The following is a 27,338-nucleotide window of genomic DNA, read 5'->3' as shown; positions in this document are numbered from 1 at the left end:
GGTAATTTTATTCTGGAATAGTGTCCACACAGGGAGCTATTCTGGTTTAGCTATAGTGGAATGATTATTCTGTTATAGCTGTGTCAAGCAGTTTCCCCAGATAGACAAGCCCTGAAGCTCTGCCTCACTTTCCTCATCTGTGAAATAGGGATAATAATACTTAAAGTGCTCTGAGGTCCTCAAATACAAGACGCTATAGAAAAGTATTATTTAATCTGAGCTCTTTGCAAACCTTGCTGCACAAAGTTCTTTCCAGCAGAATTTAACGGTGCCCTTTGAGCTGTCAGGGTAGCGTCTGTTTGTTGCATCTTTAAGTAGGAGAGAATGTGTTGGAGCAAGTTTTGGCACAATTGTCTCAATGTAATAGAAACTCCGAAAGGTTCTTTGTCTGGTGAATGTAGTTTCTTTCCATGTTCGGCAGGGCCAAGAAGGCTCAGAGATTAATGGTGAGGTTTATGCTGACACTTCTAAAAGTGCTATCTGAGGACATCAGGAATCTCTCCCCACTGGGGAAGCAGCATCTACATGGAAGTGTAACATGTGACACTGACGGTGTTGGGATAAATCATGGCAAAATCGGGACTGGGAGCAGAGATTTAGGAAGGAGGAGAACCTGGGGAAGACACTAAAATGACAGCCCTGGTGAGTAGCATGAGATGAGGGACCAAATGGCTGCTAAAGTGAGCAGAGGCCAAGGAAAGGGGCCATGCAGCCTTTAGAAGAGAGAGAGAATTTGGAGATACCGATGGAGAGAGAAAGGGGAAAAAGGAGGAGGAAGGGACAGAGAGGGGAATGGATGGATGATTAAGGAAGGGCAACAAAAAATGATTAGGGGCATGGAACGGCTGCCACATGAGGCAAGATTAATAAGTCTGGGACTTTTCAGCTTGGAAAAGAGACGACTAAGGAGGGCTATGATAGAGGTCTATAAAATCATGACTGGTGCGGAGAAAGTAAATAAGGAAGTGTTATTTACTCCTTCTCGTAACACAAGAACTAGAGGCCACCAAATGAAATAGGCAGCAGGTTTAAAACAAACAAAAGGAAGTATTTTTTCACACAACGCACAGTCAACCTGTGGAACTCCTTGCCAGAGGATGTTGTGAAGGCCAAGACTATAACGGGGTTCAAAAAAGAGCTAGGTAAGTTCATGGAGGATATGTCCATCAATGACTATTAGCCCGAATGGTGTCCCTAGCCTCTGTTTGCCAGAAGCTGGGAATGGGCGACAGGGGATGGATCACTTGGTGATTACCTATTGTGTTCATTCTCTCTAGGGAACCTAGTGTTGGCCACTATCGAAAGAGAGGATACTGGGCTAGATGGACCTTTGGTCTGACCCAGTATGGTCGCTCTTATGTCATGAAGAGTGAGATTTAGCCTTGTGGTCCATTTCTCCCCACGCAGGGAGCTTAACTATAAATTCTGGCTCAAAATTCTACCATTTCCCCAGACTGTGCATTAGCCTATAAAGCAGGGCAAGGAAAGGCTGGATCCTTACATAATATCAATGGTTGGGAAATATGAAATCAAAGGCCCCTGTTAAAATCCTATAGCCATGGATTCCACAACACAGTCACAAAAGATTAAAGCCACTTTTTGTTTTAGATATTGGCTTGCAATTTCATAGACATCAAAGATTTCATAAGCTGTCTGGAAAAGTTAAAAAAATAATGGAGACAACACCCATCCTACTCATCAGGTAGGAATGTTACTGCTGCCCTTAGGATATTTAGGCACCTAAAGAGCATGTCTCATCCTATCCTATGTGAATATCCAGTTTATGAACACAAGCTCACTATGTCTTCACTGAAATAGCGATAGAAAGCATATTGGCTGACATAATGTCGTAATTAGGGTTCCCAGGCTACAAGTTAGGATGCATGAGTGAGTGGTTTATATGTGCGCTGTGACTCCTGCTGTTTTGGGGGATCGGTTACAAAGCATGAGTCTCTTGACACAATTAAAATATGGTTCAGTCTTGCAGCACAAATAGGATTTAACTGCTTTAAAGGGGTTTCTGAAGCATGCTACAGCATTGGGCATTAGCAAGGCTGCAATATAGTTCAATCTCACCTAACCTGTAAGACTGAATCATATGGGAAGGTAACTGTGTCATAAATGGATCCCATAACACAATGGGGTTTAAACCATTGACTCAACAGATACGCTTAGTTTGGAGGCACTTTGCAACATGGCTGACTTCATACATGATTCATGTTCGCACACAATAAGATGAACTCATAGTACAGAAATTTTTACCCTGATTAGATAACAGCTGTAATGTGCGTGACAGGCTGCAAGTGGTTTCTAACTGGCTTCATCTACTGTGTAGACACAGGATTACTTAACCAAATCTGTGTAACCGGTTTAGCCAATGCGCCAATTCCCTGGGTCTTTATGCAGGAGGACATCTTTAATGAAAAACACCCACATTTCTCTGCCTTTAGGAATCTGAGCTGAAGCAGCAAGGGATAGCTACCCACATTTTTTAAGATTGCCCTCATACAAGCATCACCGTGCAGCATGGTGAATGTGGACGAGCCAACATGCTTGTGGTAAGAAAAATGCTGCTGGGTGGATTGCACTGAAATCATTAGCTGTATTCATGTCAGACGAGATTCCACCAATACTACAAAATAAAACATGCTAGACCTGGTCAAAGGATTGTCACACACCCCTCCCCCTCAACATGATTTTGGTTGAGTGAGAGGGTAAACGGGAACAAACTCAATTTCACCTGTGTCTAGGAGTCATACTACCAGCAAGGCTGGGTCCTTGCTAGACTGCAAAATAGTTAGATCCCATCTGCTCTGCAAGAGCGAACCATGTCAAGGAACATACCTGTCATAATCAGGTTCCCCGAAACTGTTGATTTTTGTAGAACTGGGTCCAAACATGGTTGTATGTATAGAGTAGACACGGCTAGACAGAAAGAGAGTGGGGAAACTGAACCTTAGGGTGATGACCTGGAAGTAATGGAAAAAAGGATTAGTATACTGTAACAATACATCGGGAGGGTGTCTGGAATCAGCTGACTGTAGTGCAGTCACAAAAGATTAGGACTAACATAGGAGCTGAGATTTAACAAAACAGTTTAGGAATATAAATTACATTAGTGGAAAGAGCATTAGATTAGAGTCACGTAATGGCAAGGACAGGAAATAGTGCAAGGAATGCATCTTGTAAACCATCAGTACTGCTCTTGAGAGCTCTTAAAAAGGGACACATTATTCCAGGTATTGCTCCCAACTCCCTCAAGCAAACCAGAGAAAGGAGGGACAGCAAAATTGACAAAGTCAGCCAGGCAGAAAGAGGTATAGAAAGAGAATGTATAAGAAAAGAGACTGAAGAAAGGAAACAACTGAATTTATAAATTAAAGACTAGTGTGGCTGAGTTTAACTGAAAAGCAAGAGATGATTCTAGTTTTGTCTGGTTCCATAGAAACTCTACCCTTTTCATTCTCCAGTAGGATAAAAAGCATATCTCATTCAACCAATGAAACACAAGATCGTACTTCACCATCAGGGGAAAAAGAGTTCATTGGCAGAATGCACCTTGAGAGTGGGCCTCTGCCTGTTAAGCCTACCTTGGGATTTTGTTCCTAAGTGAAATCTCTTTCCAATGTCCATTTAAATGAGGAAAATAATATCCAACTTCAGAGGCTGTTGTGAAAATTTAGCCCTTGAAATCTATTCCTCCAGAGACTGCTTGTCTAACTTCCTGACTTGCAAGCAAAGAAGGCTGCTTGCATGGAAAAAATGTTACAGGTGCAAAACACAAGCCCAATTTCAGAGAAAAGTTGGGGGCCATTTAGACAAGATGGCTTGCAAGACTGCATTTCTCAGATTTTATTGTTCCTCATTGAAATGTTCCTAACACCAGTCCTATCAGGAACTATTAGTTTATATTTGCATTACAAGCAGCACTCTGCAGCCCCAGTAAGGATCGGTGCCCCCTTGTACCAGGTGCTGTACATAACTGTATGAAAACACAGTCCCCGTCCTGGAGGGTTTACAGTCTAGTCAGGGGTCCTGCCCTAGCCAGGACTTATTCTCAGGCCAGCTTGTCCAAACTTTGTTCTGTGCCTAGTTCTGTCCCTTGGTTCTGGTCCAAGCCCTGGTCCTGCCCCTGCCCCTTGGTTCTGGTCCAAGCCCTGGTTCTGGTCCTGCCTCTTGATTCTGGTCCAAGCCCCTTGGTCCTGCCCCTGGTTCTGGTCCAAGCCCTGGTTCTGGTCCCGCCTCTTGGTTCTGGTTCTGGTCCAAGCCCTGGTCCTGGTCCTGCCCCTGGCCCTACCCCTTGGTTCTGGTCCAAGCCCTGGTCCTGGTCCTGGTCCTGCCCCTGGCCCTGGTTCTGGTTCTGGTCCAAGCCCTGCCCCTGCCCCTGCCCCTGGCCCTGGTTCTGGTCCAAGCCCTGGTTCTAGCACAAACCTTGCTCCTCATCCTGCCCTTAACTCCTACCCCCTGATTCTCCCCAAGCCGTGGTTCTGCCCCATACTCCTATACGCGCCTCCCCCGTGGAATGGTTAAATGGTTTCTCCCAGGGCAGTGGCCGCCCCGTACTCCCCGCGGCAGAGCTGCCTCACAGTGGCGAGACGTGGTGTGCGTGAGCGCGCTCATAGCTCCGCCCCCTTTATGGGGCGTGGCCTGGCGGCCCTGGCCCCGCCCCTACACGACATCCCTGGACGCGGCGGCCATTTTGTCTCAGTGTCGGTCCTGCCTAGCGCAGCGGTAGTGCTCAGTCCGGTCGGTCAGTCCCGTAGCGCCCCGATCTGTGTCAGAGCCGGTCCGAAGGGCGGCTCCGTAGATGGCCAGCTTTCCCCCGAGTGTCAACGAGAAGCTCATCGGTGAGAGCCGCGGGGGAGGGTAGTGTCTGTGGGGTCGGGGGGACTGGCCAGGGGAGCTTGGGGGAATGGGTGGGGGTGGGTACTGAGGGGGTGAGGGGAGATGCGCGGGGGGGCTGGATTGGGTACAGTGTGGCCCCAGGTGGGGTGAGGGGAGATGCGCGGGGGGCTGGATTGGGTACAGTGTGGCCCCAGGTGGGGTGGGGGAGATGCGCGGGGCTGGATTGGGTACAGTGTGGCCCCAGGTGGGGTGAGGGGAGATGCGCGGGGCTGGATTGGGTACAGTGTGGCCCCAGGTGGGGGTGAGGGAGATGCGCGGGGCTGGATTGGGTACAGTGTGGCCCCAGGTGGGGTGAGGGGAGATGCGCGGGGGCTGGATTGGGTACAGTGGCCCCAGGTGGGGTGGGGGAGATGCGCGGGGGGCGGGATTGGGTACAGTGTGGCCCCAGGTGGGGTGGGGAGATGCGCCTGGGGTTGGGTGGAGTGTGGGAGGGGGTTGGGGAGTGTAGGTGTAGGCGGGGAGGTGGGTATGGGGGTCGTGGAGTGGCAGTGGAGGTGGGCGGGGTTGGGTTGAATAGAACGTGGGCAGAGGTGGAGATGGGGGGGTCCTGGAGAGGTGGGGGAGATGGGATGAGGAGGGTGGTTAGGGGAGTTTCGGTGTGGGGGACACGCCCACTGGAGGGAAGCCACTTAGAGGGGAGAATCTCTGGAGAGACTGGGGGGCTACATCGTGACTTGCAGGGAGGGAGGGGGGGGAGTGGGGCTGGGCGCTCCCTGGATCCCAGTGGGATGAGATGTTGGGTGGGGAGAGGGACCTGGATGGTGAGATTGGGGTGTGGGTGTGGAGACCAAGGAGGAACCCAGGCATTGTTGGCTACTGATAAGGGGTGAGGTTACTATAGGCGTCCAGCTCTGTGGTTGCAAAAAATAAAAGCTATCAGCCTCGTTAGAGTCTATACTGTGGTCGCTGGGTTGGGATGGTCCAGCCAGTGCCCATGGGAGGCAAAGGTTTTGACCACATTGCGGAGCATCCTGAGATGCCTTAGGGCGGAGTACAGTATGTACTCTACGGCAGGAGGAAGGACACGTAGCTATAGAGGAGTTTTTCAGACCATGCATGTCAACTCCTCCATTTAACCAGATGCAGCAGTCTTGATTGGCAAAGTCTTTGTCCTTGCCTTTTCCGTTTTGAAATAAAAGGTGGCTGCTAGTTGTGTGAAATCATAGAAATACAGATTTCAGTCAACTTATTAAGTAAAAAATGGACTGTTTGTCTGACAAAATGGTTCTTTTGTTAAAGCTATTGTGTTTCAGTCAGTCCTTTAAAAAAAATTGTAGCATATATACAATAGCGCACATCTTATGTGATGTTTTATTTTTGGTAATACAAAAAAAAACCCAACAAAACCTGCAGATAATAAGGGATAGCAAGGGATTTCTAATTAAAAAAAAAGATACTTTGTTTAGCTATTTTGGACATTTTCTACTGGTGATTTTTTAAAACAGTCCCTGTTTAAGCCACAAAACAATGTATAAATACATATTTTCATTGTTAACCATTCCCAAAAAAAGAAATGAATGTTGGTAATAGCTGCCATTGCATGTGTTGGGTTTCTCATGTACTCACAGAAACCCCACCCTCCTGTATGAATACAGACAGCACGTGAGAAACCAGCCTGGGGCACTTATCCATCATGAAGGGCAGGGCTGCTGCACAATTCCGTCCTGTCCGTTCATATTAGAGAGGCTCAAGCTCCAAGGCAGTTGATTTTGAAGTAGGAACATTGTAAATCCATAACACACTTGCATGTTTAATAAACATTTTTTAAATTTCATAACAACCATGTGTGATATTTTTGTACCCCTTCCTTTTAAATTTGCATTTGTAAAAATAGACTTGCTGAAAAGCGCTAGTTTGTCCTCTTAAATCTGTTGGCTGCTGTAATGAGGACAATAAAACTGCCCCTCCTCTTAGATTGGAGGGAGAAGATATTCTGTGTTCGGGTCCAGTAAATAAGAATAAAAATATTTATTAATCTGATTGCCCAATGCTATTTTATTCTGCTATACTCACTAGAAATAAGTGGGATTGGGGAGAGATTTTTATACCAAAAATTCCACTCATTTGCCCGACAGTACATCAGTAGTGGTGTTTTATTTATGTGGGGTGATGAGACATAATGTAACTGACGTTGCGCACACACTTTCACCAAGTAAATTTTCAGTTCAGCTCTACTGAAATACTTGTTTGAATTGCAGAGAGACAAATTTTGGTGCTATCTGTAATGCTGGAGGCTAGAGTAATTTAATAGTTTCAACAGACTCATAAATGAGATTTCAGCTGGGTTCATATTACCTTGAGATGTGGTTTTCTTGTTGGTTATTTAAGTACATTTCTGCTGTTTAATGACCTGAAGTTTTTGCAGTCGCTACTAAGGAAGACTTTAAATGAATTTGTTGTGAAGCAGTCATTTTTCTAGCCAAAAATTAGTTTCTTATGTCTGATTTAAAGCAAAAATATCAGCAGAAATCTCTACATTGTTGGTAATAAGTTTAAAATATGCTGAATCTTTTGTTCACATTTTAAATGAGATTTCCTTTTTGTTTGTTTTTTAGCAAGATCACGTCCTATAGGAGAACTCTTAGCCCCAACATCTCCTTTTGATAAGAAGTGTGGACGTGAAAACTGGACTGTTGCCTTTGCACCTGATGGATCTTACTTTGCGTGGTCACAAGGACATCGCATAGTAAAGCTCGTTCCCTGGACTCAATGCTTTAATAACTTGTAAGATTAAAAATTGTGCTGTTTGCTATCAGATTCACTTCCTCCTATTTCTTCATTTTGTTAAAGAAATATGAGGTGACCTGCAAATAAATAAAAATGATGGTGTGCTGTTTTTGCTTCTTTAAGATGTATAAATGAGAGATTGGGTTATTTGGGTTTTTATCTATAAACTGTCTTGATTTTTATATAAGTAGGGGTCTATGGACAATGGGAGAACTAGTGATACCACAAGTGAAAGACAGACTTGTGCAATAAGAGAGGAAGTGATTTTAAACTTGTACTTTTTGTTTAACACCAGATCAGCTTCCTGAAACACAGAGAGAAGCTCTTTTAAGAGATTCAGATAGCCTACCTCTTCAGTTGAGGACTGAGAACTCCCACTCCAGTCTCTGGTTCTCCAACAAAATCAGGAAACATCATCTTATATTCTTGGCATCTCTAAGCTTTAAAAAAAGAAAAAAAAGGCAGAATATTCTCAGCATATTTTCAGCATATTATAAAAAGAACACCACACATTTTTAATTTGCAGGTCACTTTTAAGTCCATCTGGAAGTGGTAAATTACATTTTTGTGATTGTCAGCTGCATTTCCCTGTATAGCAAATACATTTTCTCTGCACTGTACTCGGTTTATTAAGTATGGTGTGCAGGCTTCAATATCTCTTACTAGGATTTTTCTAATTAAATGTGGTGTTTGATGAGTTGTAGCAGAACAGAAAGGATCCCTCTCTCCCCCAATCTTTTATATAAAAAACAACTCAGATACTTAACTGTAATGTACATTCAGATTCTCACTAAAATTTTCAGTTTAAGTATAGCATTTAAAATGTTATCTTTCATGAAGGGTTAAAGAAGTAGAATTAGGAAACTAGAATTTATTGGTATAATGGGCAAGGTTTTCAGCTATGGCAAACTCTCTTCGCAACTGAAGAACAAGGAGCAGTCATTTTAAAATCTTATGGTATTAATTTTAGATACAGGAGCAATATGTGTATTATGACTGCCCATAGATTTATTGAAATAAAATACTCAGTTCATTGTGTTTCTAGAGTAAAGCGCATTCTTTCTAAAATGCTGACTTGTTTTACAGCTTGTTGCACGGCACAAAGAATGTTGCAAATTCAGTCAATGCAAGACTCTCAAGACAGAACAGTGATAGTGGTCAAAAAAATAAGCCTTGTGAGCATATAATTGACTGTGGTGATATAGTCTGGAGTCTTGCTTTTGGGTCTTCAGTGCCTGAAAAACAGAGTCGCTGTGTGAATATAGAATGGCATCGATTCAAATTTGGGCAAGATCAGCTTCTCCTTGCAACTGGCTTGAACAACGGGCGCATCAAAATATGGGATGTATACACAGGTACAGGAGCTTGTTTAAATGTATGTCTTGCCATTGTCACTTAATGCAGCATTGTAGCTATATCATAAACTAGAAATAGCTAGATTCTAAATATATTGGTTTATGAATGCTAATTTGAAAAGTGCAGCTAAAATGAACTAAGTTAGGTCTAAAAATAGAAGGGACCTTTGCAACTACAACTGTACTAAAGAAATGCTGTTGAAAAGAGAAATGGTTCAGGTTGTACTTCAGTGTCTCCGGGCTAAGATGGCAGATTACATACCAAACCATTACTGTCTTGTTATTGCTTTGTGAAATCTCGCCTGAAATGCCCTTTAGAAGTGTCATTTGGATGTGGCGGAGAACTGGGTGGCATGGGGGAAGAAATACTAGTTTAGGCCTCAGTCCATAAAAGTGTGTAAGTGTGTGCTTGACTTGAGACACTTGAATTTTTTAGCTTTTTTTAAGGAAAACTCTTCATTCCAGGTAGGGAAGAGTTTCCTTTAGTTCTTTGGTTATGGGGAAGGTTTTTTAGAAATAATTATCGCTTGCTCCACTTTTTTTTATGAGCAATACTGGTTCTGTTAAAATAGGCTGACAGTCCTAACCTTTGAAGCTACAAGGGGGTATGGAATCCTGCAATCTAATTTGTAATTACCATTATATTGGGCTGCAACTAACTCCTGGTCACTTAGTAGTGAAATTACTTAATGAATATTAGGGAAGTTGCTACTGGAAAAACTTGCTCTTTGAAGTTAAGAACAAAACTGTGCATTCATCTAAAGTTAAAAGGTAATTCACTTAGGTTACTTCTCAGACATCTAATCTTGTTACTGTATTGATTTTAGAAGTTTTCCAGACCTAGTCAGAGTTGAAAGATTAAATGCGTCTTATCACTATGAAGTATGTATACAAGATAAATTTCTTTACATATTTTAGATACATCTCTGCTCTAGCCAGTCTCCAAAAGTAGGCAAGGAGGAGGAATTTTATCTTTAAGCTTTATTTGTGGGCATTTAATTTGAGAAAAAGAATTGCTATGCACTTTCTCTTAATTGGTATCCTTCTTGTGCAACAGGAAAACTCCTCCTTAATCTGATGGACCATACTGAATTGGTCAGAGATTTAACCTTTGCCCCAGATGGCAGCCTGATATTAGTGTCTGCATCAAGAGACAAAACGCTAAGAGTGTGGGACCTGAAAGATGATGGTATAGTTTTGTTTTGTTTATTTTTTAAATTCACCTGTTGGGAGAGCATAGAGCAATCTTTCTGCAGTCGTCAGCAGTAGTATCAATGTGTATTTTGGGTTTTTAAACCTTTATTGACCTCAGCCCCCTTATAGTAGTCATTTAATCATCATCCCATATAGTGCAGACTGTATCTACACCTCAGCAAGGAGCATGTATTTGAGGTTCAGTGGCCATTTACAATGGTATGTGTGCTGACCCTGCTGGTCAAGGTACAGAGTTCGGAGGCCATTTCAATATGGCAGGTAACTTTTATACAGCCAGAGTCTCTTTAAAACAGAGTAGTTTAGAACAACAGTACAGTGTCTTTTTCAAAAAATCTCTTGCATAAAACGTTAAATACAACTGGATTTGGACTATTCCTGGAGGTTACTAATCTGGAACTAATACTCCTAGTTTTGCCATTTTTTTCCTTTGCAGGAAATATGATGAAGGTATTAAGAGGGCACCAGAATTGGGTGTATGGCTGTGCTTTTTCTCCAGACTCTTCCATTCTGTGTTCGGTTGGAGCCAGTAAAGCAGTATGTGTCAGAGTTTCTTGTTCATAAGTTTATTATTGAATTGTGCATATAATCACTTTAAATCTAAGTAACAAATAAAGCTTGTGCTCGGTGTCATGAACTTCTAATGTTTTTATGATGATGCAAGAAGTTGCATGAAAGAAATTGAAGTAAACTACCTAAGATGCCTTCATATACTGATTTCTGAACTGAGAACTTGCACTGCTTTTAGTTGAAGAAACTTGAAGCATCCTTTGAAGTAACTTGCACATCTGCATCTGTTCATAAAATAAAAATCAAGGAAAGTAAAACTTGTAGTGTTAAGAATGGACTATTTAGGCTAATGTTTTAATCAAATTATCTTGCTGTTGATTTTATCCTTTCTATTTCCTGCTCAATTAAAAGGACTTTTCAAAGTCTGAGCTGGTCATGGTCTCTTCTGCTGAACAAAAATGTTTCTACATATTCTCAAATACAAATAGCACTCATATGTCTAAAACATCTAGAATGAAGAACAGCATATTGGTTCTGTTTCCATCAGTATTCTAATGTCCTGCTAGAGAACTGAAAGCAGTGCAGGTAAAGCACGTTTTATAATAAACTGCTCTTCTTGGCACTGAAAAACTATTAATTAGTATAAAATAGTGGCAAGGGAAAAGATTAGCATATAGTTTATGAATAGTATGCTAAAGTTAATTGATTAGCAAAACCATAATTAATGTGAACATTGAAGACTGGTAGCTAGGATAATTGTTAGAATGCATTTTATATTTTTTAAAAAAGTTTGGTAAATTAACAGTTCAGATTTGATAGAGAACAGTTTAGTCCTTTAAAATAGAACAGATGTGGATGTATTCATTGATATTTTTAGGCTGTGTGTTTTCCATAAGCTTCTTGCTTTCCCTGTCACAGGTGGTGGCAGCAATATTGGTGTGATTGAGGTTAAGCTGGCACCACTCACACAGGCGCACAATGGTGTTAGCTGGGCAGAAAGAGTGGCATCTCTGGCTACCAGGCTGGGGGCGAACTTTACCATAGGACGAAGTAACCTTGCATTCGACTGCAAGGTGTACTGTACGTACGCAGGTGCTGGTTGATGTCCACTTTCTGCTTTTTTCTTTCTTTCTTTTTATTTTTTAATTTTCACAGCAGTGAAACCCATTGACTCCTAAAACTTAAATTTTATTTTCCAGTTTTATGGAATGTTGGGGTCTTATTAGTGAAACTGGTCAACATGATACTTAAAACTAACTGACTTAAAAAATGGTTTCATTTTAGTAAAGTGTGTGAGGCACTAATACTGTTTTCTTTGGTTAAACTTAAGTTGTTTGCATTTTATCTGTCTGAGATATTGTTAGTATTTAATCTGCAAGTAAAATTGTACTGGGGGGGAAAAAGACCTAAAGAGCACTTGCAGGGACAGATTTAATATATAATTTTGTACCCATAAATTGTTAGCCTGTTTTCTGTAACATTACATTAAAACATAGTAGATCCTTCATATTAAGATATTCTGCACAGTCTTCAGTGCAGTTTTATATAATGTAGAACTGCATGTAAAATCCCCCCCCAAATTAGTATTATACTCATACTTTACCAATTTCTGTAGTAAGATTTACAGTAAGCAGGGTAAATCACAATACTCAAATGTTTTTGTTGTTGATATAATTAAACTTAAGATGCATAAAATTTTTTTAATAATGTGGTTAGACTTCCTTGTTATGTTGCCAAAGACATTTCTTTTGGCTGTGAATTCTCTTTGCTTGCAGTATCTGTTTCTCTTCCTAGGCTGACGGTGATCCAAGCGTATTGTAAACAAGTGATCTTAAACTCAAAGGGGATGCCACTGGAGTAACAATATGTTAACCTTACTTTTTCTGTCTGTATATTTCTTAAAAATTTGGTAGTTACTGAAAAGAGGGGACTGTAGTGCTTAACCCTATTTATTTCTGTGTATTTTAATAAAATAATTTCGTAATACATGGATTTCAGTAAAACTACATGGTTAAATTGCATTGCCTTTCTTATATTTTGGCTTATTTTGTAAATAACATTTAACAAACTTAAGTTAGAATTTGCATGTCTGCTTTAATTTTTTTTAAAACTGATTTTAATCTGACTATGACACGAGCATATTTCTTAATTGTAGTAATTTATAATGCTTGATTTAATATAATCCTAAGTAAAACTAGCGGACAGTTAAGAAATGTAATGCTGCATTGGGTATCTGAGCAAAAGCTATAACATTAGCTTTTCTAATTTCAGGTTTTTCTTTGGGATATGGATAAGTACTCCATGATTCGTAAACTAGAAGGACATCACAACGATGTTGTAGCTTGTGAGTTTTCCCCTGATGGAGCTCTACTGGCTACTGCATCTTACGATACTCGAGTTTATGTCTGGGATCCCCATATTGGAGTTATTCTAATGGAATTTGGGTAAGCAGAGTATTTAAATGTGTTAATTTTTAGTTCCCTCTTGGAATTTACAAAAGGATCTGACCATAGTTTATACCTAATGTCACTCCTTGCATTTTCAAAGTTATGGAATTGTTGCATGGTTGGATTTAATAAGATATGATGTCAAATAACCAACTCAGTTAAAGTTTTATTTATATAAGTAAGCCAATCAGGCAATACTTTAATATAGCACTATACTGGAAGGAAACATACATTCCAGCTCTCTGTAACTGGAGAAGTGGTGACAGCGTATTTCAGTTCACATCTAGAAGGAAAGAGTTTTGGGGAAGTTTAGTTATAAGATGTGAGACAAAGATTTCAAATCCAGTCGTTATTACTGACAGCTGTGGCAACCAGCAGTTCCTAATGAGTTAAAAATATCTTTCAATGGGTCATTATTTCATTCATAACAGCAAACATCTGCAATAATAAATACCTTTATCAGTCACAGGATGTAATTGGCTCATAAGCACCCCTTATCAATTATCCTGTTTTGTTTATTATAACGTACTTCTGTAGACATCCTTCATTAATTAAGAAGGGTCCCTTCCTGGACACCTAGACTCTTACAGACTGAGAGGAGCAGGGAATAATTAGAGTCCAATACTTGATTAAGTTGCTGAGCATTGGTCACATGCTCAGTTCAGTTTAAGAACAGACACTGAGGCCTTAGAATCCAGACACGCTTGGGCTAATACAGCACGGATTCTGGGAGTCTTCAATATACAAAGAATTTATGAATTTAACGTACACAAATCATAACCAGTTAATGTTTACTAACAGAATTGCTAAAATGGTTCAAGATCTTATAAAAACCTAAGGCATGCCTGTTAATTGCACAGTAATTGGAAAGAGAATGCAGGGGACTGAACTAGATGACCTCTTGAAGTCCCTCCCAGTCCCGTGATTCTTATTTGGTTTGCTTGACTAATAAATGAGAAAAAACTCAGCTTTGGACAGTAGAAGGTGAGAGAAGTACTATATTGGCACCAAACAGTAAGATTTTATTCCCTGGGAGAAAACTGCTCTATCTTGTAGTTATTAAATCCCCTGTTTTATAACATGAAAGATTATTTGTGAGCTGAACAATTAGCTCAAAGCTCAGTTCTGGGAGAGTACTTTTTCTGTAATTGAAAATGCGTAATTCAAGACTTTGGTGCTTTAAAACCTACTAGCGGAAGTGTCTTCAGTATATAAACAAATACTGTCGTGTTCTTTGTAGAGCTGTGCAGCAGTATCTCTTAATTCATACTTCAGAGACAAATGTGCGTGTAAAATAAATAAATAAAAAATTGTCTTGAGGTCTATCACTGATCATGGCTAACAGAAACTCCTATATAGTTTTCAGTGGTTATGCTGTTAACTGAGCCTGTCTTTCTGTCTGTCTACAGGCATCTGTTTCCCGCTCCGACTCCAATATTTGCTGGGGGCGCGAATGACAGATGGGTTAGATCTGTATCTTTTAGTCACGACGGACTGCATATTGCAAGCCTTGCTGATGATAAGTAAGTATGAGGAAAGAGTTGTCAGGCTCTTGCTTCTTCTCGGTAATTAAAAATTCCTTGTACTACGCACAACTTATTTTTTTGAACTGACTTCTAGCTGACTGCTTGCTTGTACCAATGCCTTGCTGTCTGAATGATGATCTGTTGTAAAACTCTCTCCCATAGCCATATAAAATAAACAGGGTAGATGACTTAAATAGCATTCTAAATATACAAAGATATCTGTAAAAGGGTGAAGAAATAAAGGCCCTCTGTTTAGCTTGATTTCAATAAATCATTGAAATAGTGTGCCTCTGTGTCTGTTTGAATGACATTTTTTCTTGAAAAAATTAATCAGTATGGTTACTTGGGTCATCCTATTTTACTTCTCTACTTGTATATGGTTTTGTTAATGAAGACTAACAGTAAGTTTTTAAAGCAGAAGATTTTGAAGATAGGGGAGGCATCCTGTCTAAGGCAAGGAAACATTTTGATACCTTGCTTTGGTAGCTTGCTAAAATGAATACTGAGAACTCCTACCAGAAATAACATCTGCTAATGTTTTGAGACTCAATCTACACTTTCAGATCATAAGTTAAAATTCTTTGGCTGCAGTAACCTACTTTTTTTTTGCATGCTGTTACTAAGTCTGTAGTGTGTCTGTTGCAAACTCTTCAAACCACTTACATTATATTTAGAATTGGTATCTGTCTAATGCACAAATATAAAGTTATATCTGACTATATTAGTGGTTTTCAACCTGTGGTCCGTGGACCCCTGGGGGTCTGCAGACTGTTCAAGATTTCCAAAGGAGTCCACACCTCCATTTGAAATTTTTTAGAGGTCTGCAAATGAAAGGTTGAAAACCACCAGACTACATGACTGCAAGTGAAGACGGTACATTATAAATATATATTTGTTTCTCAGTTAGGTTAACACTTCATAAATTATTGTACTGCATTAAAGAAATTGGTTACTCTGCCTTTAACAGCAAACTTTTTCCTTCCAGAATGGTGAGGTTCTGGAGTATTGAGGAAGACTATCCTGTACAAGTTGCACCTTTGAACAATGGGCTTTGCTGTGCCTTTTCTACTGATGGCAGTGTTCTAGCTGCTGGGTAAGTATACAGCTAATAATACTATACTTATGCAGTAATATTCATCCTCAAAGGACTTTGGAAATGTTAACTAACAGTTCTAGCTTCCTCATTTCTAAATGCCATTTTGTTGCTTTTGATTGTGTGAAGGAGGGATCACAGCTTAGTCACTCAAGCCTTGAGTTTAACACCACCGAGAGTTTAACCAGCATAGTCTCATTCTATTTCTCTTTAGTATTTAGGAAATGATCAAGCAAGCAGCAAACGTGGGTCTGACCCATACGCACTACAACAGCACAGTGCAAATGCTGTAAAAGCCCTCTAGCCATCCAGGGGAGAATTCTCCTTGTGCAGTTAGTGCACTTGGCAGTCCTACATGGGCCCCTTGAATTCCCTAGCATAGTACACTGCTATTTATAGACTGAGCAGCTCAGTGTCTGCTGCCACCATAGCTTCAGAGAGAGAGCTGCGTGAGACCTGCTGGGTGCTTTTTCAGCCCAGGAGCAGAGCATGCAATCTCAACTTTGCTATTTAACATCTAGAGATAGGGAACAAGTAGTTTAGAGAAGAGGATTTCTCTGGCCTTCCCCCAGGTAGCGAATTATAAGGGTGTGCAATTCTGAAAGTAGTTCTGTGGAATAATTGACTTTTATGTGTTTGTGTGCAGAACGCACGATGGAAGTGTGTACTTCTGGGCAACTCCAAAACATGTGTCCAGTCTTCAGCACCTGTGTCGCATGGCAATTAGAAGAGTGATGCCTACTAGCCAAGTCAGGAACCTGCCTGTCCCTTCAAAAGTGGTGGAGTTTCTTTCCTACCTGACTTAATCCAGAAAAAACCCAAATCCTTTGCATGTGACCAGTCTGCTGAAACTGGTAACATTACTGGTACATTTTTAAAGAATCTTCAAGCTTTATACAGCCTTCAAGCTTCAAACTCTACAAGTTTTCAAGATCTATTTAAATTTGATACATCTAAAAAATCTGTCCTGCATTTTGACAGTGGAGTTTTTAATATTATTTATAAAAAAAAATTCAGTAGAAGTATTTCTGAAGTTCTCACGACAATTTTCTAAAGTCTAACTGTGAAAACATGTACATATGTAGATGTGAGCAGCTGTGTGTTATCAGTGGACCTTCTAAATTGCTTTTCTGATTCAGTGTATATCGTGTATATATTGTTTCTGTAGAGCCATCAGTGCTGTAAAGCAGAAGAATAGCTATTATTCTGGGGCACTGAGTTAGACAAATATTGATTTAAAGAAGCTTAACTGCTTTGTACGTACGTACATTAGTTGGGGTTCAGGATGCTGATCCACAGATACAAAATTATGTTAGTTTTTTTTTGTGGAGAGGTACAGCTTAGTTTTCATTAGTGCTGATGTGTGGTTAAGAGAAGTAAGTTGAGTGAGGGATGGATTAGATAGACTGTAAGTCCGGAACATCACTTCAATTAGCAAACACTTTTGTCATCCGAAGCTGGCCTTAATTTTTGCAACAACAAACATTAAATTTAAACCCTGGGTTGTGATTAAGAAAAATATCCTTAAATTTCTGAAATCTAACTACTGTATTGTTGCCTGGTATGTTTTCTGTAATATGTGAAGTTTACAGACTTGTATTATTCTGTGACCCTATAATATCTCTTGAGGGGGTGATATTGGTTAACTGCCAACGATAAGCAAAATGTTTGCTTCTGCCTTCTGTTATTTATCTGTACCTGCAGATATAAAGAATGTATGCATTGCATAAAATGCCTGATTATATATATTTTTTGTTTTTTATTAAAGACTTGTACAAAAACCTCACTTTTCTGAAACTATGATGTCTGACTTTTTTTTTTTGTATGCAAGGTGGTGTTGGTTATGCAAAGTCGTTTCAGTGGAAAGTGTTAAACTATATTGTGATAATACCCTAAACCCTCAAGGGCATAATACAGTGCATATAATGGAGGAGGGTTGGTAGTGTTAAACCGCATGTCAGTATATCTGAAAGTATTTAAGCATCTCAAAAGACCTCCCAAAGATGTGGAAGATTCTCTTAGGCCATGTGTACACTGTACTTTTGTTGACCTAGCTGTGCCAGACAGGGGTGTAAGAGGTGTGATCCTTGATTGATAGCTGTGCTGACAGAAGGTCCTAGTGTAGATGCAGTTATACTGGTGCTTTTACTGGCATAGGGGTGGGGGCCCTGGAATAAACTTATACTAGTAACATTGCAGCATTGCTGGTATACACTGCATCCACCTTAAGTCCTAGGAGCACTTTGGTAAAGTGCTCCCCGTGTAGTCATGGCCTTATACAGATGCAGAGAAATAGTCTGTCTAGTTACTTAAACGTACAGTGTTTTTCTTCTTAACCCATATGTACATACATGTATAAAATGTTTGCTGGTGGGCTAGAGAATTCCAGAATTATAAAATCTGATGTCCATAATAAATGGACTGCATTGACGGTTATATTAGACTAGATTTTGAGCAATGATTGAGATGGGGGAAGAGCTTTACTGTAGCAAACACAGTGTTGACTGGAACTGTACAAAAGGGAGAATTCAGAAGGGATGGGTTAAGTTTAACCCTCTGCAAATATGAGTACAGCAGAAATAGTTTGCCTTGAAAAGGTGCTAAGAAAACACTTTTATTTCTGTATTCAGAGGAAGCCAATTGCAAACTGAAAAGCCTACGGTGAATGGGATGAAAAATGTTCAATATTAAACGAGGGAAGTCAAGAACCAAGCGGAAATGAAAACTGGTCTGTAAGGATTAAAGTTCCTTATGGACAGTGTAGCAGACTTGCACAATTCTTGCACAATAACTGTACTGGGGTGTTAACTTCTAGCTAATGACAGCAATTTAAGGAAGAAAAGTTTGATTACAAGACACATCTGTACTGAATATAAGGGTTATTTACAATTCTTCTAGTCTCTATCTTCTGTAATGTGATTTAGGGAACTGACCTATTGTAAGCTATTGACCTACATGGATGGGTGCGAAAGGCAACTAGTAGGAAACAGCAAAAATGGTGCAAATGTATAGGAAAAGGTAAATTTTACTAGCTCACTGGATTTCCAAAAATTGGTTTAATAAGCTTTTTTAATAAAAGGTAACCTCTAGGCCTGATCACTGTAATCCAGTGTTTCTCAAAGTGGGGGTCCTGACCCAAATGGGGGGAGGTAGCAAGGCTATTGTAGGGGGGTCATGAGATCACAAAAAAAATATTGCCAAATATTGCAGCTGTTCCCCTCCAGCCGCCCAGCTCTGAAGGCAGCACGGAAGTAAGGGTGGCAATACCATGAGTATCCACCAATGTGCGAGTACAGTAATTTGCTATCACTTTTTTTGGGGGTGGGTGGGAGGTCGTCAGTCTGAAATACTTTAAAAAGGGAGGGCCTAGAAAAAATGCCCTGCCTTAGTCAAATTAACATGTCTACTACAAACCTATTGGCACTCGCCCAACCAGCTACTGAGAATTGTGCTGTCACACACTCTGATGACCTATTCGGCTTGTGTCCTAGTTCAAGCCTCATGCTTTTGCATGCCACTCAAAACTGTTTGAGGATTTGAAGAAATCCAACTTAAAAAGCAGGCTTTCATTTAGAAGTTAAAGGTGCCCATTTTTTTATATACTTGTAATAATTTTCCAATCCCAATACAGGTTTCAGGGTGGTAGTCCTGTTAGTCTGTACCAGCAAAAAGAAAGAGGAGTACTTGTGGCACCTTAGAGACTAACGAAAGCTTATGCACAAGTAATCCCAATACAGGTTCTGAATTCCAAAGTCTTTCTCTCTGGCTGTTTAGGTACCACAATGTAAAAAAAAATAAAAAATCAAAATGTAGTTGATATTTTTTGGGGGGTGGGGTGTTGGGTTTTTTTGGTTGTCCTATAAGTGCTACTAGGTCAATTTTGCCAGCCAGCCAACCAACCAAGGTCAACTAGGTCATTCTTACATTTTTAAAACTATCTTAAATAATGTAACTAGTTTAGATGGAGAACAGTTATGCTAGTGCGATTGAGCAGAACACAATTCCATTAACATGATGGTGCCAAACAAAATTGGTCAACCAATCATACTAGAGTAAAAATACCTGTCAGCTGGACTTAATTATAGTGAGTAAGTCTGCTCTGAGCTAATGAAACAGCAGCAGCTTTCTGAAAAGCAGTACAGTGAGCATCTGTTGCTCTATCTCACCTGCATTTTTATTTTTTTTGGTTTAGTGCAATTTTAATTAATTTAAAGCAAACAATACAAAGTAGGGGACCTAAAATTCAAATGACAGGGTTGTTGAAGACATTTGAGGTACTGAGTCTTTCTCCCAGGTGTGACTTAGGTCTGTTGTAACCTACCAGTGTTATCAGCGGATAGCTGCTCCTATGGTCTAGTGAATCTGAGTTGTTCATCTCTGTCCAGTTTCTAATAGTGAAGTAGATGCATCACATTTGGCACAGATTCCCTGCTTGCTGTTTTCACCAGGGAGGATAGCAAACCAGTGGCCCCCAAGGAGACTGAACCTCCTGCTCCTAGACTTGCTCCCTGACCTCATGGTTGTTGCTATAGTGGCAAGTTGAGGGTAGGTCTACACTAGAAGATTTTGGCAGCATAGCTATATGTGTTAGCATAGCTGTACTGGTAAAAGTCCCAGGCTAGTATAAAAGTTGAGGAACCAGTATACGCTACACTGCACAATAAGTACTTTTATACTGATAATATCTACATCAGGAGGGTTTTAACTATACTGATACAGGTAATACAGCAAAACCTTTGTAGTGTGACCTAGGCATTACTCTGCAACTGCTCATGCTGTACTAGTTCTGTGAATGACTAGAGGGCTCAGATCTCCAGATTGTAATCGTGGTGTTTACTAGCACTGTATTCACCTAAATAACTGTAGTGACAAAGTAGAATGTGGATATATAGAGACTCCCAAGATTAAAATAATATTTTCTTCAGGGATGCAACCCCTAGCCATATTAATTTAAATTCCTTTAGAGATCTTATAGAGGCAGTAGCCCTGTTGTGTGTTTTTAAAAATAACTTGATACAGGAAGCATAAATGCAATAGGAAAGACTTGTTAACTTGGTAACAAAATGAATTTCCTGCTTTGAAAATGGCTTGCTTAGCCTTGACTTATGCTCAAGTGCTTTGGCGTTTATCTTCCAGCAAGCGATCATTAACTAGCCACACCATTCAGTTTCATTAAGCAATTAGTTTAATTAGACTGAGATTATGGGGGGGGGGGGAAGCAAGTTTGTTCTGCTCACAAAGTGTGCCCAAATATAGTCAAATTGGGATTACTTCACATGTAACTGAAAGTATAAAAGATCAAAGTGATCATTTCTTGTGTCTCGTTTAGGAACCAGGGACCTTTTTATGTTACATTATTTTACAGCAAATATAGCACAATTATTCTGGCACCATCACCAGTTAATTGGGTGTGTGCACTAATGACATCTGCTTTGATTTAACAATGTCACGCTCTTCCATTCAGAATGCTGTGTCTTGGGTATTATGTTGTCCAAAGATGTCTGATGGTTTCATGCTTTTGTAGCTAGAGGAAATAAAGATGGAACTTCACATATGTGAAGTAACCACTGTACATTTGCAGGATTTGGGCTTTATCTCTAGCTTGCTTCAGTCTTGTGCCTGATTCTCTGTTCTCCTGCAGCTTTATGCAGTTGTTTACGTCAGTGCAAAGTGCTACCAGATCAGAATAGTAGCCCTTTGCCTGATTCTGATCTTTCACCAATTTTACACATATTCACATGGAGTTGGTTTTAATTTGCAACAGTGTTTAAGGGAGATCTGAATGCTGCCTTGAGGTGAAGTATTTCATGAAGTAACATTTACAGGCTTGGAAGCTGCCTTAATGTCTGTAATTTGAGCCAAGTTTGGCAAACCCTAAAATTCATGATCTTGAATTTTTTGTTCTCTTGGAGTGATGCTGTGTGACTGAAAAGCAGCTCAAACCAGTTTACGCTAGTCTGAGAGCAGCAAGGGCTGAAGAGGCTCGACTAGCTGAGTATGGTTAGTTTGTCACAGTCCATACCGTGTATTTAAAAGGCACACATCACCCCCCTGTCTTAAAGGCAGACAACAAATTCAAAAGGAGGATCCCACTCCCCACCCAGATAAAATATGCCTGCAATGAAACTACTCTGGATTCTGATACTTGGCTTTTATATACGTCTCCTTTAAAACGTGCAGGGTTGTTGTACCCAATCCTTCCCCAGGGTAAGGAGAGAGCCTCTGTTTTGTGGTCTTGCTTTTCCCTCTGAACAAAGGGAAACGTTTTCTGCCTGTTGTGAAACCTGCTGGTGTTTGCTCCAGAGCAGCCAAACCAATCTCTTTTGACCAAGTACAAATGCCTCCTTTAGGGCCAAACCTTCCATTTTAGGAATATACAGACTCTGGGGAATGAGGGAGCTGAACTGAACTGCAGCAGCCGTAAGAATTTCAAGCCTTTTCATTTGTATATAAACATGAACAGCCTGAAGTGGTTCTCCTGCTGTCTTCCTCTGACCAGCTTGGCACAGACAGTGTGGGATCTAGAGTCCACACATGGGCATGGCTACCCTAGAGCACAGGCCAGATTATCTGTTACTGATTTTAGAAGACTCCCCGCTGGGTGCGGTAGTGCAAACAGCAGTCTGCCCCTTCCCCTCCTGATAAATTTCCGTCCAATCCCTGTCTTTCTTACACCAAACTTTACCACAATGTAGGGGAAGTAAGTGTGGTTCAGTGAGCAGGCGCTGAACTGGGTGGCTGGAGACCTGCATTCTCTTCCTGGCTCTGACACTGACCTGCTGTGTGCAAATCACTTCACCTCACGCTTGTCTATTTAGATGGTAAGCTCTGTGAGGAAGGAACTGTCTTTTACTATGTGTGTATATATAGAATCTAGCACAAAAAGACCCCAGTCTTAGTTGAGGCCTGCTTGAGGCATTACTGTACCGTGAGCTCCTTTCTGTTAACGAACGATGAGCTGGAAACATCTCATGAAGATTGCCCCTTATGAATCTGTTGGCTGCTGGGTAATGGGAGAGTAAAAGCCCACCTGACTCAGCAAGTGTTTGTTTGCGCCCAGTACCTACTTCTGCTGTCTTGGATTAAGTACAAACACTGTATGAGAATGAAGAAGAAATAACTACTTAACATGGCCTAGCAGGCCTCAGTGCGAGAAAGTTGTTTGTGAATATCCTCACCATTTGGTATCTTACCTATCTATACAGTGGCCCCTTCTTCCAACAAGAGTGTTGCCCCTTTCCTGAGCAGTAGAATTATGCACCAGTCGTGACGCTGAGATGGTCACGAACAGCACAGAGGCGAGTCCCTCTTCCAGAAATCTCAACCCAAACACCAATGTCCGGTTCCCAGAAAGCTACCCTGTTCCAAGAATTGCCTCCAACATCCTGGCTCTCAGCAAGCGAGTGTGAGTATAAATAGCAGTGAGTCAGCTGTGCCAAGTACAACCCCACCCCGAAGCCGAAGGGTACGTGCTTGGCGCGGCTCAGCCGGGCCTCTGCTGATGCTGCCCAGGGCTACCACAGCTGCCCTGCTGTTCAAATTCGCACTAACCTGATGAGAGCGATGTGTAAATGAGCAGCATGTGTACGTGAGCAGGGGAATCACACCCCTGCTCGTAGTGTGGACACTGCCATAGAGAAAATAAAAATGTTGCTGCAGACAGAACTGTAAAAGTTAAAAAGGGTTAAAAAGACAGACGAGGATGTTTGGTAGCCACTTGAAGAGAATTATTGTTTTGCATCCAAGAGAAAGGCCTGGAAACAACATACATCTGGAGAAAAGGCCAAGGACATTAACAACATGGGCTGCGGGGAGTGTTTGTGAAAACAACCCATGTTACTGCAGCATTATTAGCGAGTTTGGAAGTTGGTTGTGGGCTGATGTACTTTTCGCTGGGATTTGCAGGCTCTCGCCCGTCTGAATCACAGCTTCCAAAGAGACACACTTCCTGGATACAAAGAGCACCTTTGTTTTCCTACGTGCGCCTAGCTGTGGCCACTGACCCCAAGAACTGGGGCCATAGGATAGCAAGTGTGAAAAATCGGGATGGGGGTAATAGGCGCCCATATAAAACAAAACCCTGAATATCAGGACTGTCCCTATAAAATCACATCTAGTCATCCTACCCAGCTGGCTCGCCACAAAGTGGATCTGGTGACTCCTGTCCTCTGTGGACCATCACATGGCCAATATCTCTCACAAACCATTTAGTGCAACAAAAGAAAATAGGCAAAGATAAACCAGGTTGTGACAATGAAGGGGGAAGGAAAATAAAAAAGATATGGAAAACATGCACCACATAAGCTGGGAGTATGAGGTCAACAGATCCGTCTTTTTCTTGGGGATGAAGGTAATGGGGGGGAGGTGAAGAATTTGAAACTATTACATTCGATCTTAAGTTCACCTACAATTTGGGATCCTGCCTAATGGGAGGAAACAACATTTAGATGATACGTTAAAACAAGGTACTTTCCTTTTGTAACAACTCGTGGTCCTCTGGCACTTTCCACAAGAGTAAAGGTGCTAATATAACCCTAATACTCTGGCTCAATTCCAACCTGGGTAATTCCATTCTGCCTACTTAAATTCATCCTACAATTTCACTGGACATAATCTTCTTCCTTTCCTCCACTGTTAGGCAGTGTGCTGCGGGTTGCTGTTTTACTTCAGCATTAACTGCACTCCAGTCACAGCTCTACTGATTCTGGGACATTTATAGCACCATCTGTCCCAAAGCAGTTAGGTAGGAAGTCTGAAAAAATCATCCCAGGGTCTGATCTGGAAAGGAGCTGAGTTTCCCCACCTCTCAGAATCAGGCCCCAGTTTTCCAAGAATTTACCATTTCCCCCATTATTTGTACTTTAGCTGGGCTAGAGAGGACGGATGATCATGTGGTTAAGGTGATTGACTCGCAATCAGGCAATCAACATTTAATCCCGGCCCTTCCAAAGCCTTCATATGTGGCTTTGACCAAATCATTAGGGCCTGATTTCCAAAGGTTCTGAGCAACCTCAGCTCTCATTCACTTCAATGTGGGTTCTTCCTATGTCTGAAAATCAAGTTCCTAATCTCTCACTCCCTAGTCTGTAAAATGGGGATAATAATTTTGTTTATATTGTAAGATCTTCGGGGCAGGAGTTTCCTCTGAGTACGTGTTTGTACAATAGGTGTTTGGGGGTCTCCTTGCACAAAGGGGCCCCAATTTCAGCTGGGGTGGCTAGGCACTGCTGTGATACAAAGAGTTAATAGTTAATAATAATAGAGAGTTTCCAAGTTTGCAAACAACATCGCTGTTCCTCTTTTGCAGCCTCAGTGTATTACTGTTGAAACTTCCCAAGGATGATATTAACATCTCCTCTCAAATTACAAACATTTGATCTTAGCTGGCTTCCCTGCTTGGAGCCAACTAGCTGTTGTTGGCTCAGGAGTCATCTAATTCCTGGAATAAACCCACAAAAGAAAAAAAGAAACCTCTCTAGTTTCAGACTCTATCATGTGTCAGTTGCAGACTAGGGAGCCTTGACTATAGGCTTCTGCTTGCTGCACAGTACACAAGGATCCCCATGGGCCTTGTATATTTCCTGGATTCCAGCTGGTGGGATTGTAGGCAATCTGTTGTCAAACACATATGTGTCTGGAGTTCATGACTTTGTCCTGCTGCAGGGGAAGGGAGGGACAATGTCTAGTGCAGAGCAATTGTCATTGGGTTTTGAACAGATGCCAGGTTCTTTCCCGAATGATCTATATTTAACAAATGTAATGCCGGTTAAAGATCTAAAAATGGAAGAGGTTGCTTTACTTCCAGTGCTTTTGCCATTTAATTCATGCCCTTGAGTTTTATATAAAAGTGCAATATGTGTGTATGTAAATAGTTAATATAAAGAGTGTCATTTGTTGGCATATGAGACTATGTAGCACTGCCCATAAATCATTAGAGTCAAATAAAATTGTTGAGCGCTGGTCAACATTTTTCATTTGAAAAATATGTAACCAAAAATGTCTGTTTCCTAAATGAAAAATTTCAGTTCTTTCCAGATTTTCTGGTGGGTTTTTTTGCAATGCAAAAAGGAATAACAGTAATTGTAACAAAAAAACAGTTTTTCAGTGAAAAAAGTTTCTGTTGAATTTTTGTGGGGGAAATATTTAGCATTTCCCAACCAGCTCTTTCCATGGTTCTGTTGTGCCTCTTGAGGCCGGTTCCTAACAAGATGTCAGGAGCAAGAGAGTGGCGGTGTAGCTGTGTCAGTCCCAGGATATTAGAGAGACACGGGCCAGGTGGGTGAGGTAATACCTTTTATCAGACCAACTTTTGTTGGTGAGACAGACAAGCTTGTTTCTGGAGTAAGAGTTTTCACCGCTTTAATCCTTTGTTGTGGCTGCCCCGAGGCACCGTCATCCTCTTTCCTGTTCTACCAAAACAACCAAATGAATCTATAGCCCTTATGGTATTGTTGTTGTGATGCTTAATTAATGTTTGTAAAGCACTTTGAGATCCTAATTAATGTTACGTAAAGCACTCTGGGATCCTTGGATGAGGATTGCTCCAAGTATTAGGCTAAAGAAAGACATTACAATTGGCAGGAGCTAGGAGGAAAGGAATCAGGAAGTGGAGGCAAACCTGCAATACAGTAGTAGAACCTCAGAGTTACAAACACCAGAGTTACAAACTGACCTGTCAACCACACACCTCGTTTGGAACCGGACGTGTGCAATCAGGCAGCAACAGAGACATCCCCCTCTTCCCCCCCCCAAAAGCAAATACAGCACAATACCATGTTAAACATAAACTCCTAAAAAAATAAAGTGAAAGCAGCATTTTTTTTCTGCACAGTAAAGTTTCAAAGCTGTATTAAGTCGATGTTCACTTGTAAACTTTTGTAAAAGCAGCCATAATGTTTTGTTCAGAGTTACGAACAACCTCCATTCCCCAGGCGTTGGTCACTCTGAGGTTCTACTGTATATTGACATGCATTACCCAGCTGGTGCAAGCATTGCTTAGTAAGGGGCAGTGGAGATCAGGACAAAGAGATGAGGCAATGGCTGGCAATGTTTCCTGACGGGAGCAGCAATGACAAAGTGACATCAGAGAGAGCGAGAGAGAGAGATGAATAAATGAGAACCACCGGCAAATAGACAATGACAGGCGGAAGAGGGTTGGGAGGCAACAGACAGAAGGAAAAAGAGAATGATGTTAATATACGGAGGAAGGGAAGAAGGTGAGTGGGGAATGCTAAGAAAAGAGCCTGTGAATTCTGCAATATGTGAAGAGAGAGAAGCTGGCTAAAGGATATTGGGCCAATGGAGTTATTACAGGGAGGAATTTGACCCATTTTATCTCCTATGCCTTGTGACAAAGCATGACCATATTTCACCTCTGCCTTCCCCTCCTGCCCCCTTCACCTCAAGCTGCCTGATAGTGGTGGGTGAAGGGCTTCCTCTGCCTATAGTGCAGTGATTTGGCCAGCCTTTTCCACCTGGGGATTCTCTCCCACAGGGAAGTACTATTATTTATATTACCATAGAGGATAGTAGCCCCAGTCTTGGACCAGGATCCCATTGTGCT

At 41.1% G+C, this 27,338-nt stretch overlaps 1 protein-coding gene across 2 annotated transcripts; it reads left to right on the top strand.

The window, feature by feature from the left end:
• The first annotated feature begins 4,641 nt into the window (after window positions 1–4,641).
• On the top strand, window positions 4,642–17,572 carry WSB1 (WD repeat and SOCS box containing 1). Of its 2 annotated transcripts, XM_039508240.1 has the most exons (9): window positions 4,646–4,847; window positions 7,461–7,629; window positions 8,719–8,987; window positions 10,045–10,176; window positions 10,636–10,736; window positions 12,981–13,153; window positions 14,566–14,679; window positions 15,668–15,775; window positions 16,422–17,572. In XM_039508240.1, exons 1-9 carry the CDS (start codon window positions 4,808–4,810, stop codon window positions 16,579–16,581), a joined length of 1,266 nt encoding a protein of 421 aa, XP_039364174.1. In that variant the 5' UTR covers window positions 4,646–4,807; the 3' UTR covers window positions 16,582–17,572. The 2 variants fall into 2 exon arrangements, with proteins under 2 accessions (XP_039364175.1, XP_039364174.1); XM_039508241.1 differs by lacking the exon at window positions 10,045–10,176 and having other exon boundaries at window positions 4,642–4,847.
• The last annotated feature ends 9,766 nt before the right edge of the window (window positions 17,573–27,338 follow it).

The sequence above is a fragment of the Mauremys reevesii genome, linkage group 20 (genome assembly GCF_016161935.1).
Source record: "Mauremys reevesii isolate NIE-2019 linkage group 20, ASM1616193v1, whole genome shotgun sequence".
Classification (NCBI taxonomy): Eukaryota; Metazoa; Chordata; order Testudines; family Geoemydidae; genus Mauremys; species Mauremys reevesii.
This window is presented reverse-complemented; position numbering and strand designations above follow the sequence as displayed.

Coding starts and splice junctions, on each gene's coding strand:
- WSB1 (XM_039508240.1), top strand. CDS start 4,808: ATGGCCAGCTTTCCCCCGAGTGTCAACGAGAAGCTCATCG. Junction 10,737..12,980: donor CGGTTGGAGCCAGTAAAGCA/GTATGTGTCAGA, acceptor TTCTAATTTCAG/GTTTTTCTTTGGGATATGGA. Junction 13,154..14,565: donor GTTATTCTAATGGAATTTGG/GTAAGCAGAGTA, acceptor GTCTGTCTACAG/GCATCTGTTTCCCGCTCCGA.